The 20,955-nt window shown below is 34.8% G+C and overlaps 1 protein-coding gene across 5 annotated transcripts in view; it reads right to left on the bottom strand.

Moving 5' to 3' along the window:
* Positions 1-854: 854 nt before the first annotated feature.
* EED (embryonic ectoderm development) overlaps positions 855-20,955 on the bottom strand; it is a 29,407-nt gene continuing 9,306 nt past the window's right edge. For 3 of the 5 annotated variants that reach the window (XM_029956823.1, XM_029956825.1, XM_029956827.1), the window contains 10 exons: positions 18,197-18,262; positions 17,067-17,192; positions 16,314-16,395; positions 14,410-14,501; positions 12,410-12,543; positions 10,355-10,460; positions 9,154-9,228; positions 2,651-2,809; positions 1,564-1,637; positions 855-1,189 (listed from right to left, as the gene is read on the bottom strand). In XM_029956823.1, coding sequence (XP_029812683.1) covers positions 1,063-1,189; positions 1,564-1,637; positions 2,651-2,809; positions 9,154-9,228; positions 10,355-10,460; positions 12,410-12,543; positions 14,410-14,501; positions 16,314-16,395; positions 17,067-17,192; positions 18,197-18,262 — 1,041 coding nt within the window. In that variant the 3' untranslated portion in view covers positions 855-1,062. Of the gene's footprint in view, positions 1,190-1,563; positions 1,638-2,650; positions 2,810-9,153; positions 9,229-10,354; positions 10,461-12,409; positions 12,544-14,409; positions 14,502-16,313; positions 16,396-17,066; positions 17,193-18,196; positions 18,263-20,955 lie in introns of those variants that run through there. The other 2 variants (XM_029956824.1, XM_029956826.1) reach the window with 2 other exon arrangements.

The following is a 20,955-nucleotide window of genomic DNA, read 5'->3' as shown; positions in this document are numbered from 1 at the left end:
CAGTCATATTTTATACTGGCTCTTCTCATTTCACATCCTATCTTATGATCACTCAGGTTTTCTTCATTCCCTCTGCTTCAGGTTAGCTCCTCCACATGCCATGTTGGTCCTAACTGTCTGGTTGGTCTTTTATGTCAATCTCATTCTTGCTGCTGCTTCCTGTTCATAAGTATATACAAAGGACCTTGTTTGGAACAAAATAACCAACTACTCTCAAGTCTGATTCCTTCAATCTACTTCTCTTAAGCAATACCTTTCCAGAAAAGCAGACAGTAACACTGTACATACTCTTCATTTCTTTCATTTTTCACCCCCTGCATTCAAGCTTATGTCCTCTCCTCACTTGCTCTAATGGTAATATAGCCACTCACATTACTAATGGTCTAGCTGCAAACCAAATAGCAGTATTTAATAGTGCAGACAGCTTAATTAAATCATCTGTTCCAACTCTAAATTTTAAATTTAATATAAATTACTAAGGAAGAAATACAAAGATGTAGGTAATATAATTGCCAGTAAAAATGAGTCATGTATTTAGGGTTTAGTGTATATCAAGTACTATTCTGGTTGCTTCACATGTATACAATCATTTGATTCTTAATAACCCTATGAAGTAGGTATTCTTATCCCTGTTTCACAAAAGAGAAAACTGAGGGAGATGCTAAGTTACCTAGTCCAGCTCATAATTGCAGAGTCAAAACTTAAAATTCACTTTGCTTCTAGAACTTACATGTAGTTACTACCTTATATAGCTTTCTTCAGGTAAAAGAACTACAAAAATGATAATTAGAAGAAGGGAGTACCTTCATTACTTTCAACATTTCTTTTTATCACAATGAAAATAAACACAAAGCTTTACAAAAATAAATTTTTATTAAAAGCAGTAGAGTCTGAGCAGGAGACAGTACAAAGAATGTAAACAATGTAAACAACACTACATTCAGCTCAGCCTGATTGAATGCCGAAAGACAACTCTAAATGCTCTATGTGCCTTTACTAGCAAGATACATTAATCTATTCTACAGAAAAACCGCGCTCTAGCTTTGATTGGGAGAAAGTGTCTTATCGAAGTCGGTCCCAGCGCCAAATACTGGCATCATCACAAACAGCTATCAGAATACTGCTATCCCTGCTAAAACTGGTTTGTCGAATAGCAGCACCACACTTATGATGAGTCAGTGTCGTACATCTAGGGGAAAACAAGACAACAGGTTAAATGCCATTCACAGAAAATGCTGTATCTACCTTAAACCAGTGAATTAGGAAACTAATAGATGTTCCAAGTCCTATAGGAAGCATTGAAAACATCACTAAGAGTTCAATCTCAATTTTCATAAAATTGGGGTACACTTTAAATTTTTTTTTTTTAAAAAAGTAACCTGTCACCAAGGTACTCATGATAACCAGTCACTATGATAAAAGATAAATGCTTTAAAATAACTTGAGATATTTAAATGTCAAAATGATTTAAGGGTGGTACCGCAAGTATCAATTACTTCTTCTATATTGGTATAACAACTGTGAAAAGGGCAGGAATTAGCAATAAAATTTCTAAATACTTACTTGGCTTTATGAGGATCTTCTACTTCTAAATCCCAAACATAAAGTTTGCCAACCTGATTACCCAATGCAAGCATCTGTATAAACATATTTTTTTAAATATCAAATTATTAAAATAGGCTATAAAGTATTCAAGCATTCCTAAGACATACTCATAACTGCAAAAAAACCTCAGCTCCAGCTTATGGCCGTGCTCATAATTATTTCTTTGCATCTTAAATTTCTGATTTGTAAATGGGGTTAAGGGCAACTAATAACTCACAAAAATACCTTGAGTAATCAGAAGGCATTCTGCAATTTATGAAGGACTTTATTTTTTTTTTACCTTATTAAAAAAAATTTTTTAATGTTTATTTTTGAGAGACAGACCGTGAGCGGGGGGGTGGGGGGGGGCGGGGGCGGGAGGGGCAGAAAGAGGTAGGGGAGACACAGAATCCAAAGCAGGCTCCAGGCTCTGAGCTGTCAGCACAGAGCCTGACGTGGGGCTCGAACTCACAAGGCGCGAGCAAGATTCCATTTTACCAGCGAGCAAGATCATGACCCGAGCCAAAGTCGGAAGCTTAACTGACTAAGCCACCGACTAAGCCACCCAGGCACCCCTATGAAGGACGTTATAAGTTACATTGTTAGCATGTATCTATTCTGCCTTAAAGAACTGTAGCAAAAACTACAGACAGCTCCTCCAAAGCTTTCTTAGAGAAATAAATACCCAAGTAATTTGTTACTACAGAATCCTAACACCAATCTCTTTAAATTTTAGATACTTTGCCCCTATGTTGATTTTTCACTAAGTTTTTCTATAAAAAAAGCTACTTATAAAGGTTAAGATTCTAATCACCAAAACATTAAATCTTAGTAACACGTTATAGAAAAACACCTCACTGCCATGATTGACACCTCTCAACTGCATTTATAATAAGCACTGCAGATGGTGTGTAGACCCACGAAGGTAGAATAAACATCAAAAGCCAAAGTAATCAATATAGAACACTGAGGTAGATTCTTAGAGGAATGTGAACATGGATGTGCAACATAAAAGTTAAGTTATAATGGTCTTAAGTAATTTGAAAATGTAAAAATATATTGCTACCTTTTGCCAGAAATCCATAGAAAACCTCATGTACCAAATGTCACACTGGCTGTAATCGAATCGCCCAAGAATAGTCACATTAGACTCACTGGGTTTAATTTTGTCTATATCATCTTCCATTTTACCAGGTTTCCAGCACACAATGGCATTTTCACAAGACTTTAAAAGAGAGAGAAATGAGAAAAAAAAGATACGTTACATATAGAACTGAATTTTAAATATATAATTTTTAAAAAGCCTTTTTTTCTCTATTATCTTTTTAGAACTGACAAAACCTGTTATATATCTACTAAATACAGTGATATGCATTCAGTTATATTTGGAGTCACTGCCCACACTTGAGGACAAGAAGTCATATTATCAACAGAATTTAACAATACCCAAAAGCATTATATTATCTGGAATATTCATTTTGAAGTCACAATTTATCTTCCAAACCAAATTCAGCCCTAGATAATCTGGCATCCAGAGATTTGAGTGTTTTACAGCAAAGGTTAAAATTACAAATAGATGGCTCGTCAATGTGTCCCCTGCTTAGAGATCAGATTATAATAAAAGGCAATTAAATGCAGTGGTTTAACATCAAGACATTGATATGGGCATAGGACTGAAACACTAAGTTACACCTTTCCTATCCTGTAACATCATATATTTGCACACATCCTAGGTAAGCAGCAAGCAGTAAAGAATACAATGGAAGAAAAAACTACAACACAGTGGGCACTGTGTTCACATTATATAGGTCAGTGGTGTCCCAATTAAGGGACATTCAGCAATGCCCTTGGCCTTTAGTAGGGAGAGACCAGAGATGTTGCTGAACATCGTACAATGTACAGGATGGCCCCTCTCATAAAAAAAAATTATCCAGCTCAGTATCTCAACTGTGTAGGTAAAGAGTGCCTCCTGGAGTTTTACAGGACACAGCCTACACAGTCACATATGGCAGCTCTGTCAAGTTTACTGACATACAAAAAAGTTTAACAGCAGGGCCACAGGAAGATTAGGGAGGAGACAACATCCTTTTTTTCCTTCTCTGCCTTTTTTTTTTTTTTTTAGATCATTTGACACCACATGGCTGTATATATGATACACAAGTTCTTTACTGTAAAGTACCCTGGAGATCACCTACTCTGATAACTAAGTGCACAAGTGGACTGATAGCCTGTATTCTTCCCTCAAAAGACTCATGTTGGTCCCAACCTTACTGAACAAGAACCTGTACAAAGGAAGGCCAAAGCAGAAGAACTGTAACACAGCTCTTCAAGTGCTTGTCACTGATTGCACCGGTAAAGGATCCTTAATTAGTAGAGTCCCCTCATGGAGAACTAAAACTTAAGAAGGTAAAGAGAATTTGACAAGTCTAACAGATGACTACACTTGAAAATCATGTAGAGAGCTTTTTAAAATTACAAACTCCCAGGTCCTAGTGTCAGATTTAGAATCTCCAGGAGTGAGGCCTAGGAATCTATTTTTACAATGTTCTCCCAGTGATTCTGATGTAGAAATAGATTTAAGACCGCCAATATAGTTTATTCAGGTCAGCTTCTTGAAACCTAAAATGCAGAAATCCTTTATTATTGTCTGATTAAGTTCTAAGAATAGAAATTTTAGAGCTGGTGGCTTTTTACTTTTACTCTCAAAATGATAGAGTAAATGTATTTTCCCCTATTTATCTTCACTGTAGCTTGAAAAACTAAGTATCAAATATAAAGCAAACATAAGACTCTAAAAGGCACAGAGAAGACAGACGGGTTAGGAACCTTGGGACATGAAGGACATTGAGTTGCTTCATTTTCTTCTGCCTCATTTACGTGCCCCAGACTGGATACTAGAGAAGGCAGCAACTCCCCAATACTAACAGGTAACAGCCAAAGAAATTCCAACAAAAGCCTGTTCTCTCTAGCCAAAGAAGCAGGAAGATAGCAACATAGCAAGAGAGAACATTTCAAACACTCTACTACAGCAAAACACTACAGGGAAAAACAAAAAACAAAAAACTGTGGGCCTACCCTCCAGTGAACCAGAAAAGGCCCAGTGGGGAGCACTTCTCAGGTGGTTAACTATGCAACTCAAGTGCATATGTGACCCCCCTATCCCTCACCATAATGAGTTAACTCCCCTCCTCTCCAGCTGGGATGGTCTCAGAGGAGGCCCAGCAGACATTAACATATTTACCACCAGCCCAAACCCTACGGTCAGTGGAGACCACTTGGGAAACAGTACTGAGACATTCTCATCTGGACTTGCCCCACCACCTGCCAATCATAAAGCAGTGCTCCCCTCCCCAGCTGAAAATTTATCAGAGGAAGCCTGCTGCAAAAGATTTAAATAAAAAAGACCCAGAGTCTTGTATAATACTTAAAATATCCAGATCTCAATAAAATTTCACTTGCCATACCAAGAATCTTAAAAAAAATCTCAATTTTAATTAATGCTAAAAGACAATAAATAACAACCCTGAGATGACACAAACATTGTTTCCAAATCTGGGGCAAACTGGGTCCCCAGAGGACATAAATCTACTACAAATTCAAGGTGAATAAACCCCAAAAGATAAACTCAAATCCATATCATGGCACATCACATTCAAACTTCTGAAAATTAAAAAGAAAAATAAAAATTCTGAAAACAGTGAAGATAGAACACCTATGTTTAGGAGAAAAACAATTGCAATGATGTCAGGTATCTTATCAGAAACCACAGACCCTGGAAAGAGGGAGTACAACATTTTTCAAATGTTAAAAGAAAAGAATTGTTAACATAAAACCCTATAATGAGCGAATGTACCTTTCAGGAATGAAGGAGAAATGAGGACATTTTCAGATAAAGAAAAATTAAGAATTTGTTACAAGTAGACCTGCCCTAAAAGAATGGTTACAGGGCACTTTTATAAACATAAAAGAAATAATGTAAGAAACAATCTTGGAAAATCAGGATGGAAGAAAGAAAAATGGAAAAAACAAAATGAGTAAATACAATACCTTCCTTTCCCTCTGGAGTTTTAAAGTTATGTTTGATGGTTGAAGCAAAAATGGTAATACTTTTGATGTTCTCAAGTATAAAGGGAATATTTATGACAATTATACTGTAAATGGAGGACAAAGTGATATACAGGGAAATAAGGTTTCCATACTTCGTGTGAAGTGGTAAAATGTTGCTATACGGTAGACAGACTGGTTAGGGAAATATGTACTTATACTTATGTTTGCAAGTTATTTTTTAAGACAAATTTTCAGACAATGTTTTACTTCTACTCGACACTATTTTATACCTAAAGTGACTTTCTTATAGATAGCATAACAAAAATACATAATATATATAACAAAAGATAACAAAATAGGTGCTCAATACTACAGATAAATCAAAATGGAACTCTAAAAAAATGTTCACATAGGGGTGCCTGGCTGGTTTAGTCAGTAGAGCACGTGACTCCTGATATAGGAGTTCTGAGTCAAGCCCCACATTAGGTGTAGAGCCTACTAAAAAAAATTTGTTCATATAACCTATAGGAAACTAGGGGAAAAACCCAGATAAAAGAAAAAAAAAAATTAAAGGATACAATCACCAAGCAGTTAACAAGCAACTCACAGAGCAGCAAAACATCATGAAACTGAAAGCAATATGGGAAAAATCCACAATTACACCTGGAGACGTCCCCATCTCTCAGTAATTGATAATGTAGATAGAAAAATCAGTGAAGATATGGAATTCAACCATGTCATCAATAAGAGCACTTAACTCACATTTACAGAACTTACACACAAACAGAAATGCACATTCTTTTCAAGCTCCCATGGAACATATACCTAAGATAGGGTCATAAAATGAATCTCAAAAAGTTTAAAAGAACCCAAATCATAAAGAGTATGCTCTGACCACAATGGAATCAAACTGAAATCATTAATAGAAAGATAACAAGAAAATCTCCAACACCCATAAACTCAACACACTTGGTATCAACATTACTGAAATGCAGCTAAAGCAGTGCTGACAGGAAATTTTATAGCATCTAATACTTATTTTAGAAAAGTCTCAACTCTATAGACTAACGGGAAACAAGAGGAAGAAGAGATAAAAAAAATTGATGAGTCCCTACCATGATCAACAAAAAAGGAAGACAATAAATTACCAATTTCAGGAATAAAGAAGAGCGATCAGTAGAGACCTTCCAGTTATCAAAAGGGCAATAAGAACACTACAAGCAACTGTACACATAAACTTTATTTTAGATACAATGGACCAATTCTTCAAACAGCACAAATTACCACAGTTTATGCAATATGATACAGTTAAAACTCTCCTTCAAAAATTTCTAGGCCCTGATGATTTAATTGGAGAATTCTAACAACCATTTATGAAGAATTAACATCAATTCTATATAATTTCTTCCATAAAATAGGAGGGAAAACTACCCAATTCATTTTATAAAGCCAAAGCCAGTATTACCAATAGGAAAACCAGACAAAGACACTACAAAAAGTTTCAGACTACTACCACAGTCTCAAGAACACAAATACAGAAATATTTAACAATCAACCATTAGCAACATATATAAAAAATTATACACTATGATCAAATAAACTTATTCCAGGGATACAGGACTGGATGAGTATTAAAAAAAAAAAACAATGACAGGACACGTGGGTGGCTCAGAGCAGACTGCTTGGGATCCTCTCTCCCCCACTCTGTGCCCCTTCCCCAATCACACAGACTTTCTCTTTCTCAAAGTAAATAAAATTTAAAAAAGAAAAAGAAAGAAAGAAAGAAATACACTGCATTGTGGCACCTGGGTGGCTTAGCTGGTTAAGGGTCCGACATTGGCTCAGGTCATGATCTCATGGTTCCTGGGTTTAAATCCCGCATCAAGCTCTGTGCTGACAGCTCAGAGCCTAGAGCTTGCTTCTGATTCCGTGTCTCCCTCTCTCTCTCCCCCCACCCCCGCCCACTCTCTGTCTCTCAAAATAAAATAAACACATTTAAAAAAAAAAGAAAGAAATATACTGCATCAACAGGCTAAGGAAGAAAAGCCACATAATCATACCAACTGATAAAAAATTCAACATGCATTCATGATAAAACTCTCAAAAAATTAGCAAGGAGGACAGTTCTCAACTTGATAGAGAACATCTACAAAAAAACAGCTAATTGTGAAAGACTGAATTCTTTCCCCTGTAACAGCAGAAACAAGTCAAGAACATTCGATCTTAACACTGCTCTTCAACATAGAACTGAAGTTTGCCAGTACAGTAAGGCAAGAACAGAAAGGAAAATATATAACTATCCCTATCTGCAGAAAACATGATGGTCTAGACCGATGTTAAGAATTCCTAAGTACTTGACAAAAATCCCTCTTAGAGAACTAGGTCACAGGATTCAAGGTCAATATGTAAAAATCAACTGCATTCCTATACACTAGCAATAAACACATAGAAATAATGAATATCATTTATAATCACAAAAAAGAGAAATGCTTAGGTATAAATGTAATGAAGCACATACAGGACTTTAGATTAAAGAAGATCTAAATAAATGGAGAGACATACTATGTTCATGGACTGGAGAGCAGAGCAAAGATAATCCTCAGCCAAACTGATATAGAAGTTTAACATAATACCAATCAAAATCTTCCCTGCCCATAAAATTCCTGGCAAGATTTTTTATAACATGTAGGAAAGATTATTCTAAAATTTAAATGTAAAGTCAAAGGAATCAAAATAGCTAAAACAAGTTTTAAAAAGAATAAAATGGAAGAAATCACTTAACCAATTCCAAGACCTACTATAGAGCCACAGTAACCAAGACTGTATATAGCAGTGGTAGAGGAAAATAGAAGAGAAAAACCAGAAAGAGCCTCATACAGGTGGGCCAAACAATTTTTGACCAAGGTCCAAAAACAGTTCAAAACAGAAAGAGTAGCTTTTCAACAAATGGTGAATAACTGGATATCCACAGGCAAAAACTGAACTACTACCTAAACCTCATACACAAATGGCATTACCCAAAATAGATCATACATGTAATATAAAATGTAACACCATAAAAGAAGAAAACACAGGAAAAAAATCTTTAGGGTCTGGGGCATGAAGAGCTTTTGAATATAACATCAGTAGCACAATCCATAAAATAATTTTCTTCAAACAAAATTCAATAAATTGAAATTTGTCAAATTAAAAACATTTGCTCTGCAAAAGACCCTGTTAAGAGGATGAAAAGATAAGCTACAGACTGGAAGAGATTTTTGCAAACTACATATCTGACACAGGATTCATACTTAGATTATATTAAGAACTCTCAAAACTCAACAATAAAACACAAAACCAATCCAATTGGAAAATGAGCAAAAGGTATGAAGAGACATCATCGAAAAGGATTTATGGATGGTAAATAAGCACATGAAAAAGATGTTCAACATCACTAGCCATCAGGGAAATGCAAATTAAGACCACGATGAGATATCACTACACACCTATCAGAACAGCTAAAATAAAAAATAGTGACAATACCAAATGCCGGCGAAGATTCGGAGACACTGGATCTTTCATACATTGCTGGTGGGAATGTAAAATGGCACGGCCACTCTGGAAAATAGTTTGGCAGTTTCTTAAAAAACTAAACAAACTTAACCATGACCCAGCAATTGTCATTCTAGGTATTTATCCCAGAGAAATGAAAACTTAAGTCTGCAAAAAAAAAAAAAAAAAAAAACCTGTACACGATTGTTCATTAGCAGCTTTATTTGTAATAGCCCCAAACTGCAAAGGACCAAAATGTCCTACAATAAATGATCAGTTAAATACACTGTGATATATCCATACCATGGAATACTACGAAGCAATATTAAGGGAAAACTACGGATACACACAACTTGGATGGCATTATACTGAGTGAGAAAAACCAATCTTAAAAGGCCCCATACAGTAACATTCTTGAACTGACAAAATTCATATGATAAAATGATGACCCAGAACTATATGCACATATTGTACAATGTCAATTTCCTAAATTTGATATTGTGTTATAGTTATGTGACATGTATGTGGAAGAAATCGGGTGAAGGGCAATATGGGACCTCTCTACTTTTTTTGAAACTTACTGTCAATCTAATTATTTCAAGATCAAAAGTTAAAAAAAAAGGAAAAACTATACCTGGAAGGCCAAGGAAAAAAAGTCAGGCTCTACCCAAGAAAATATGAAATGCCCTGAAATCCACATCAAGAAAAGAGGGATAGCATTTTTTCCAAATATGACAATCCTAAATGTTCAGATAACATCACCAACAACTACTCTAAATTATCAGCAAAAAAAAATGTAAATATACATCAACACATTAGAGATCAGGGGTTGGCAAACTACAGCCCATAGCCATCCCCAGCTGTCTTGTTTTTTTAAATACAAATTTACCGAAATGGACACAAACATACCAAAAACACCACTACTGGCTTTAGAAATTGGGTTATTTCATAACATCAGATATCAGAAAAGAGTATCATCTCACAAGTGAACATTTTCCTATTGTTACAGCACAAGTTAAAATAATTCATCAGGATGTTTTATGCCTAAAACAAGTTTCCATATCTATGAGACTTCAAGGAAAAAAAAGAGGAATTTCCCATCTGCCATCCAATTTACCAAACTGTATGAAAAAACTGTGCTGCCTGCAAAGTTCCAACTCACAGAAGTACAGCTTAACAGCAGTTAGCATACCTTGGAAAGTATCAAATCACCTAACCATCGCACACAATCGACATAATTCCTATGTATGTCTCTGGTGGAAAAGTCAGGAAAGTGAATTTTCTGAGAAATAAATGGCCTGAAATGGAAATGTCAAAAGTTAAAAGAAAAAAGGATAGTAGAATCACACTGTTTTTCACTTGCAGATGTATAAAACTTTAATAAATATAAGCTATCTACTCAATCTTTTAAAGTTAAGCATTAACAGTCTATGAAAGTCAATATATCTAGATTATTTCAAAAGATCATCTGTCTAGAACAATGACACATCATTCCAAAGGCTGCTAAAGAGAAGGTTAGATAAGAGTCCTGCTTTAAGTAACAATTTCTGACAATGGTATCTGAAAGGAATCTGGCTTTTAATAAGACTTTTCCTGTATTTGGGAAAGTAAAACATACTATTTTTTTGTTTAAAGATGTCTGTGAGAAGACTACATACTACCAGCTCTACAATTAAAAATATACTTAACATTTCTAATCTAGTGATTCAGTTTTAAATTGAAATAACTATACAAGAATGATATGCCATGAATTAGTTGTGTCTTGGGAATTCAACGTGTCCTTTTTACTTTTCCCGCATAAGTAAGAAAGGATACTGGGTTGAATCCTCTCATACATTCCTTCCAATTCCAATTCTGGGAGCTTTTCTTTATCAAAACATTAAAATGTTATTGATCTGATATAAATTCTTAACTCTGCTATAAATGTTAATTGCTTTTTAGCCAAATAAATATTATAATCTATGCTTAAACCTCTAAAGACCGGCATAACTCAGTGTTACTTTCTGTAAACTGTGAAATACAATTTCTATTTATTCCAGAACTCTAGAAAATATAAAAACATAAATTTAATATTATACTAACCCCTGGGGTTCTAAAAGAGAAATGTGAAAGCTGAACAAATTTTCAGAGGCCACTGAGGTCTCACAAATGTTAGTGCACTGAAATGTTTGTTGATGGTTATAAATTTAACTGATAACCTATTAATAATCCGGTTTGATAACCAGAAAATAAATGCTAGCTCTTTGCTCAAACAAAAGTGCAAAGTTAACATATGCAGATTTATGATAGGTATAGTGAGCAGCCTGATCAGATTCTGAAAAGATAGTTATTGAATTAAAGAATTGAAGCATTTCTTTCAGGGGTGCCTGGGTGGCTCAAGTTTATTAAGCATCTTACTTCAGCTCAGTTCTGATCTCGGGATTCATGGGTTTGAGCTCTCCATTGGATTCTGTGCCTCCCTCTTCCTCTGCCCCTGCCCTGCTTGGCACTCTGTCTCTCTCTCAAACATTAAACAAAATTTAAGAATTTAAGCATTTCTAAAATAGATTGCAAGTGAAGCATTTCAAAAATGAATTTTTTGAAAAGAAAAAAAAGAGGATCGCCTAGCTGGCTCAATGGGTGGAGTGTGTGTCTCTTGATCTTGGGGTCGTAGGTTTAAGCTCCATGTTGGGTATAGAGATTATTTAAAATATAAAAAAATATATATATTGAGAAAACTCCCCACTCATAATCCCATGAAGCAGCTTCCTGCTTTTGAAAATTTCTCCATCTAAAAAAGGGATCATCATTTAAAGGAAAGAATTACATTATCAGGAATCAAAGCCAGGAAACCCATTTAAAAAATCAAGATTTACTGTCTTGACTTAAAATTTAGTGTTGACAAAGAATGCTAGTAACATTATTAAGAAAGGCTCTTTATCCCACAGCAAGTTTAAGCAGCTTATCATTGTTATAATGTAAAAAGCCAAGCATACGCATACCTAAATAAGTGAAACATGCTACTAAATTAGGAAGAAAACACAATTTAAAGGAATTATGAAAAATGAGCCACAAACACAGACTAAAAGCAAAGGGCTTCCATTTAAAATCAGTAAATTTTATGGTATGTAAATTATACCTTAAAGTTGTTAAAAAGGGCTTCTAAACTTAATCTTAGGGGATTATGTAAAAATTTTGGATAAAGTAAAACGCATCACCAATCCAACCACGTGAAATAACAAATCGTTTTAAATAGCGCAATTTTTACCTGTTAGTTTTATTTGGGTTATAATCATAAGATTCTTTAATTGCATTCATCATTCTCTTTGAATTGATCCTCCAAAGTTTAAGAGAGTGATCCATACCACAGGACATTATTTTTTCACCCAAAAGATCATAATCCTGTATGTAAAACAAAATAGTTTATACAGAATTGCCCAAATTAGACTATCCAATTTTCATCTGATGTACAGAGTAGTGAAAATTGTATTTCAAGTCACAAACACTTTGAATTTCATCTACGTAGCCCGTAAGTCAGAGCTGTTACTGCTTTCAAGATTTAATTTCAACTGATTTGTCACCACTGTGTATATGAGCTTATGTTAAGTCAAGAAAGTAAGTTGTTTGAATTTAGCTTTATCTATTCAATTATCTTTAAATAGTCCCTTTGCTTAATTTTGAAGGTAAATAGAATGCAGAAGGAAAGTAATTACTCTATGATGCAAAGACCTGAGTAAGTCTGTTTTGTCTATTAAATAATGAAATTGACAGCTGCATATGAAACTATACAATGAGTCTTTAAACAATTGAAAATTTTGCTTTATCTGTATATCTAAGCCAAAATACTTCAGAGTTAACATTAGTTTTAACTTCACTTTTAAAAAGGTCCAAAAAAAGGAAATAACATATTTTAACTTTTTCATTTGCTATCTACTAATTGTTAAGACAGATAACAGATCATCCAGTATAACAACCTTATTCACCTTATTTCATAAAACAGTGAGGCACAGAGATGCTCTTTAATTTAGTACGTGATTCATATGTCAATGAAAATCTCACACGTGAATCCTTCTTGTAGAATTCCTGTGTTATAAAGAAGAGAAACAGACTCTCCTGCTCTCATTTTAAGAAATAACAGTAGAAGGGTGCCTAGCTAGCTCAGCTGGTAGAGCATGCAACTCTGATCTTAGGGTTGCGAGCTCAAGGTGCATACTTGATGCAGATTACTTAAAAATAAAATCTTAAAAAAAAAAAAGAACAGTGCAGAGTTCTATTTATGGAGGAGGGTATCTTCCTTATTAATCTAGGTATTTATCTTAATTTAACCTTCAAATTGACCATGAACACTGTTTTACAAAAGCCTCCGGGCTTTAGGTTTGGTATTTACTGAATTCAGAAGTCTGGTTGCTTCTACTTCTAATTACCTCACTGTCAACATCAATAAGACACCCTTAGAGCCAGTAGCTCTAATTTATAATTCTTAAAAAAGGATGGTAGTCATGGTTCTTAAGACAGAGAAGACCAGATGGGAGAGTGCTGCTGCAACTTTTAGAAAATTCAAGGTGACAAGGGAGCTGAAGGTAGCTATGATTCTCACAAAGCATACAAACTCCAACTACAGGAATATTTAGTACTTCCAATTAAAATGGTACCTGCTTCAAAACATGGTGCTCCTTTACATGTTTAATAAAACACTGAAGAGTTGTAAAACCACTAAATAAGCCATAAATGGAACATAAGTAAAGCAAAAATAATGTAAAAATGTGAAAATACTAGCATCGTATCATTAAAATGGGTCAACAGATTATAATACATTAAGATTACATGACATCAATGAGTTATTTAAAACTCAGTTTAAACATAATGAAACGGTTTCCTAAAAAAGGACCTTGTATTTCAACTTCAAGTAAAAGATGAAAATTGATCTCAATTGCTAACTAGCTTAACTTTTTCTTTAATGACTGAGAAACAGCAAAGCAAAAGTTAGCCTGGTGATTCCTGATTGAACAAGTTCAAGGTATTCTTTCATGAGAATCCAGGTACTGGTATAAAGTGCAAGAGTACAGATAAAACACAAAGAGCCTTACTTGCTTTATTCTTTCATCTGTAAGCTAAAAACCTTGTTATATCACAAGTAAATGAAATGAGTGCCTGGCAGGCTATATCAAACATTCGATATGCTTTCTTATATAAGAGTTCCATGGGGACTGTTCAGAGCTCTGTAGCTCTGTATACCTGAAGGTCACTGCCCTGCAGCTTTCAACTTACAGCACTTAGAACTTCATCTCTGTGCCCTTCTACGCCTCCAAATATTGCCACCAGAGTGTCTGTTTGGATATTCCATAATCGTAAAGCATGATCTAGTATAGACATAAAAAAAATTAAAATGGACTTTAGTCATTTACTCTGAACTTTCAAAACCTCTTTAAAGAAGTAAAAACTATAGAAGTTTGGAATTAAGTTATGCACAGTGAGGACTATGCAGAATCCAATTATATACCAACTTAAAAATATTTACGTCAACATGTATACTTAACTAAGTATGAGCTCAAACTTTCAAGGTCAAAAAGAAATTATTTCTGTGGTCCTAAAGTTTATGTTATGTCATAGAACAAGATACTAAAGTTTTTCCCTCCAGAGAATCCACATTTAGCAGTTGAAGGGGACTGAGCAGATTTATGAGATTTCTACAGTAAACCCAAAATAGGATTAAAAACTAAATATATCACAACATACTTTCATAGCAATATAGACCTCTTAGAAATATGAACTATAATTTGAGTACTCTCATCCCCTAAACATTAGCAACAAAATACATAGCAATATTAATATAAAAATGAATGTACAGCCTGAAATCTGGAAATGTCCATACCATACATGACTATTAACCTATTCCATAGGGAACACTAAGAGGCGGCAGGTAATAAATTATTTAGTAGTGAAAATTAACATTACTACAAAAAATTATTTTTTGATTCCAATTGTGTACAAGTTTTTGTGCAGACACATATTTTAATTTCTCTTGACTACATATATACACACACAGAAGTGGTATATTTCTATGTTTAACTTTTGAGGAAGTTCTAGACTGTTTAAAGTGAGTACATTTTATGCTCCCATCAGCAATGTATGGAGGGGTTCAAACTTCTCTACGTTCTAGTCAACATGTTGTCTGTTTTTTTTATTATAGTCATCCTACTAAGTGTGAAGTGGTCTCACTGTGTTTTTGATTTGTAGTTCCCTAACAATAAATGGTACTGAGCACCTTTTCATGTGTTCACTGGACAACTGTGTGTATTCTTTAAAAGAGGTCTATTCAAAACCTTTGACCCTTTTTTTAAGACTTGTCTTTATTATTGAATTGTAAGAGCTCTTTATCACTTGTAAAGAAATACCTGAGCCCAGCTATTATTATCAGAGGAAAGCTGTCAGCTCTTCTTAGGTGTCGATTTCTAAACCTAAGCCTTGATGGTTAAAAGAAAAATCACACTGAAACATTTTCATGTAAGAGTTTTGACTTGAAGACATCTTTTAATATAAGCAGATGGGGGAGGAGAGATTACAAGTTTGATAAGCCTTTATTTTTTGACAAACCTTTAAAAAGAATAAGCTTGAGTAGAATAATAATGTAGAAGTAAAAGGAAAAGAGGCAATCAAGAACAGAATGCAGAAATAAGAACAAGCCAAGCTCATTTCAGAGAGCTCAGAAATGATTAAGAGGCCTGAATGAACCCTGAATAAACGTGTAATGCCAATATAGGCATATAGAGCAAGAGAAGGCTTTCTCTTTATAAGTATGGGAAATATTTCAAAGAGCTTATGTTAGAGAACATAGCATCTTAAGAATGTCTATTAGAGGATCCTTTACAAAACAAAAACTTTATATGCACAGGGAAAAACAATTTTCAGATACATTATTTCTTACTACATGACTGGTAAGATGATTTGTAAAACTTAAAAATTCTTAAAAATGTTTTAACTTTGGTGTTCTGCCATTAAAATTAATAACGTTTAATAAAATAATTCAAGTGAGGATGATCATAATGCATAACCTAAAACATGCTTTATAAATTCCTTTTAAGTTCTGCCTTTTTTTTAAACCTAAGAACTCTACCTTAAAAATTTTTTTCTTCCCAAATAAATAGGACTAAAGAAACATTTGCTTCTCTTACCTTTGCTTACTGACAGGAGAAGATTTGGATCTCTTGGGTGGAACTTCAGCTCATTGATAGCATTTCCATGGCCAACATAATGCTACAAAAAATTTATAACATTCAACTTTCACATTAAATCAATAAATTATCTCATTAATCTTAAGAGAATGGAAAAACAGTTTCACTCAAAGTAGTGGTTTTCAACCCTGGCTGCACATTAAAATTCCCCCACAGAAAAAAAAAAAAAAAAGATACTCAAGTTCTAGCTGCAGGTATTTGGATTTGACTGGATTAGGTGAGGCCCAGGCAAGGATTTAAAAGATCCCTGGGTAATTCTAATGTGCCCCAGGGTTAACAAACTTCTGTTAAAAGAGATCTGCAAAACTTCTCTGAGCATCAAATTCCCAGGGTTCACCTTTTGGTTCTTTACAAGGTGCCCTTGACTTTATATTCCTAATTAAAATGTTTAGAAAAGACTTACTCTTCAGCTATAGTTCATTAGAGCCTCTCAGAATAAGGCAAGGTAGGAGGAAAATTATTCTATTTTTTTTTAATTGCAAATAAAAACTTCCTGCTTATTCCTTAATTTGTATTATTTAAATGTGACAAAGTTCTCAAAAGACTTGTCTAAAGAAAACAAAAAGCAAACTACAAATCAAATTAAAAATTGTAGAGATACTGATACCACTAGTTTTAAATTAAACAATGATAAGTTTTCACAAGTGTGCATTCAAAAAAAGGGCAGATCTACAATGTAACCAAAAAACTCACCTTTATGCACTGCATTGTTATGGGATTAATTATCCTAATTATGCCTCTAGATCCAGCAACAGCCAGCAAAGGATGGCTTGTATTGCTATCATATGTCCATGCACAAGTGTAAAAGTTTTCATCAGCCTAAGAAATGCCAGTTAAGAAATATAATTTGCTTTTGAAAAGTAAACACGTCAATGATTATAGTATAGTACAAGGAAACCTCCAAAGAAATGTTCAAGTTTTTACAAACCAGTCCTTCTACTCAATTTGATTACTATTTAGATATGCTTTCACTCAACTGTCATTTGACAGTGGCCAGGAATATTATGTAAATGAATGGGTATGGCTGTGTCCTGGTAAAACATTACTTACACAAACAAGTAGCTAGCCCCATACGCTGTAACTTGATGACACTTGTTTTAGCCCAATACTTCTGACTATGCATCTCTAGAGAAAGATCAGGAACTATTCAGTTTTCCACCTTTTCCTGTGAAACTTTCCCAATATGGCTACAGACCACTTCTTTCCACATAAATGATGGAAGACTGAATATCCCCTTGCCTATTCTTTTTTGCTAAGTTTTTCAAATGGATCTTAAAAGAAATAGCTTTGACCTTTTGGCTTTTTAAACCTTTCTTTTTCTTTATGTATTCATGTTTTGCAATATTTTATTTCTTAAACAAATTGCATGTTTATTTTTTCCCCTATAGGCTTTGCTGTTCAAATACTTAGGATGACTCCCAGTCACAGCTTCTGATCAACCCAAATTCAACAAGATAACTACCCTGACATGATAAAACTTTATGCAAGGCCAAAGTAACAGGAGGTTTTAGCTACTCTCTCGCTATCATTTTCTATTATTGGGTTCCCACTCGATCTTAGCCAAAAGGAAGCTAAGCTAAGAAGCGATCTATTACTGGACATCCAATGCTCACCGCCAGCCATCTCTTGCCCTTCCCTCATATCCGCCTTAAAATGAATTTTTACAGATAAGGAAAATTAAACTAAATGTGAGGAATCTCTTCTGATAGTAAAGGAGTAGCACTGGTTAAAGAAAGGACAAACCTTAACTTTAGGGAATTCATTTAGGTATACTTATTGAAATTTCTTTAGCCAAAGTTATTATAAAACCCAAGAAAGGATACATCAGCATCCACATAAGATTGCAACAACCGGATTTCTCCTTGTGAGTGACATTCATATAAGGTAACCTAATAAAAACAAAAATACAGTAAATTTCATCTCAAATACAGAAATATACTTTCTTCACCTGTGAAATATCTTAGTCACAAATGTGTCTTAAAGATACTACAGAAACTAGTGCTTTAAAATAGCTTCTTTAGGGGCACCTGGGTGGCTCAGCTTGTTAAGTGTCCAACTTTGGGTCAGGTCACCACCTCACAGTTCACGAGTTTAAGCCCTACAACAGGCAGCTGTGCTGACAGCTCAGAGCCTAGAGCCTACTTTGGATTCTGGGTCTCCCTCTCTCTCCGCCTCTCTCCTTCTCACTCTGTGTGTGTGTGTGTGTCTCTCTCTCTCAAAAATAAACATACATTAAAAGTAATAAAAAACCTTCTTTAAACTTAAGAAAGCCATTATAAGGCCTAATGTATTAAATAATTTTCTGAGTACATTAAATATTGTAGTAATAACAATGGTATAAATTTCCCCAAGGTTTTAAATTTAGATTTCATTCATCATCTAATTGCACCAACTCTTCAAAATGAATATGGTTGGGGCCACCTGGGTGGCTCAGTCAGTTAACTGTCTGACTCTTGATTCTGGCACAGGCTCAGGTCATGATATCATGGTTCATGGGTTTGGGCTCCGTGCTGAGCATGAAGCCTGCTTAGGATTCTCTCTCCCTCGCTCTTTCAATAAATAAACTTTAAAAAACAAAAACAAAAGTACATACCTCTGAGTAAGGTTGTGGTTTATCATCTTTTAATTAAGTTCTTAAAGTCTTGGGTAGTTCAAGAATATTTACATATTAATTACATATACAAAAGCCTACAATTTGCCTAATAATATTTTTCTCATGGACACAGCTCATCAAATATTAACCTCATTAAAAAAAAAATCTTTATTTTTGAGAGAGATAAAGTGCAAGCACAAGTAGGGAGGGGCCGACAGAGGATCCGAGGTGGGCTCCATACTGACAGCTGAGAGCTCAATATAAGGCTCAAACCCCAATAATGAGATCATGACCTGAGGTGGCATCAGATGCTTAACCAACTAAGCCATCCAGGAGCCCCTAACTTTCTGATGTATGGGAGTTCTTTTCATTTGCCATATATTATAAAATTAATACTGTCTGCATAATATACAGTTAAACTGTAATAAATTTCTTTCCATTTTTTATACCTTATAGTAATGTTAGCAATAACTTATTAATTTTAATAGAAATACATAAGAACTGGGGATGCCTGGGCGGCTCAGTCAGTTAAGCATCCAACTTCAGCTCAGGTCATAATCTCATGGTCGATGGGTTTGAGCCCCCACGTCGGGCTCTGTGCTGACAGCTCAGAGCCTGGAGCCTGCTGTCCCTTTCCCGTGTGCTCTCTTTCCCCTCTCTCAAAAATAAACATAAAAAAAAAAAAAAGAAATATAAGAGCTCTATAAATCATCTATCACTACCAAGTTAATAAAAACTCTACATTAATATTCTTGAAAAAATTTTTTTAATTTATTATTGAAATAGAAACAGCATGAGTGGGGGAAAGACAGAGAGAGAGAGAGGGAGACACAGACTCTGAAGCAGGCTCCAGGCTTTGAGCTGTCAGCACAGAGCCCGACATGGGGGCTTGAACCCACGAACAGTGATATCATGACCTGAGCCAACGTCAGCCTCTTAACCGACTGAGTTACCTAGACACCCCCCCACATTAATATTCTAAAAAATATTCTTTATATGACTGCAAAACTAGGTTATATCCCAGAAGATAATTTTTTTCTTTTTTTTTTCAAAGAAGTCCAAACAGCAGAACTTTTTATAATCCAATATACTATGTAATGGCCTTCAGTGTCATTTAGGTGTTTATTTTGAGTGAGAGATTAATAATTATGGGTGGGAGAGGGGCAGCGAGAGAGGGAGAGTGACAGAATCCCAAGAAGGCTCCCACGCTGTCAGTACAGAGCCTGACACACGGCTCAATCTCATGACAGGGGCTAGACTCACAACCGGAGCTCAATCTCAGGACCATGAGATCATGACCTGAGCTGAAATCAAGAGTTGGATGGTCAAGGAACGGAGCCACTCAGGTGTACCCCCTTCAATGTCATTTTAAATGATAACAGGGATACTTTTTGTTAGAATGCATGGAATATTTAAATAAGCATACTTGAGCACAAATTATATCTCATTTTATCATGGCCAAGTTAATGAAGTATAATCTTAGGTTTACAGTGATGTCTTAATCAATACAATATGTTCCCAATGAGGAAAAGAAACCCCTTAATCTTTTCTTGAAACTACATCACTTTCCCCACAAATATTTTTATCAAAGAATTTAGGAACCAGACTATAGGCAGGCTACAGATTACAAACTACATTTGGCTAAACAAAAAAACCCCTGCTACCCCATGTTATCAGCTGTAGTAGCAAAGTTTCAACAACCTAGTAAAAGCACCAGAGACTTAAATGTAATTAAACCTTCCTTTAAGTTTTCCAGGAAATGAGTTAAAGCCAAATTTTACTTTTTAGAAAACATGTATCTACAAAAAATGATCTAGCCCAGAATAGATGCATATGCGTTCATAGGATTCGAAAATATGCTGACGTTTGAAAAATATGAAGATGACAGTCCCATTACCAAGTTAACTTTGTTTGAGAACAGGATACCAACACTAAGAAACAAAAAACAAATACAGAAAACACTGTGCATTAAAATCATGTTCTTTTATT

The sequence above is a fragment of the Suricata suricatta genome, chromosome 11 (assembly GCF_006229205.1).
Source record: "Suricata suricatta isolate VVHF042 chromosome 11, meerkat_22Aug2017_6uvM2_HiC, whole genome shotgun sequence".
In the NCBI taxonomy this organism is placed as follows: domain Eukaryota; kingdom Metazoa; phylum Chordata; class Mammalia; order Carnivora; family Herpestidae; genus Suricata; species Suricata suricatta.
Note: the sequence above shows the minus strand (reverse complement) of the source record. Positions and strands in the feature narration are given on the sequence as shown.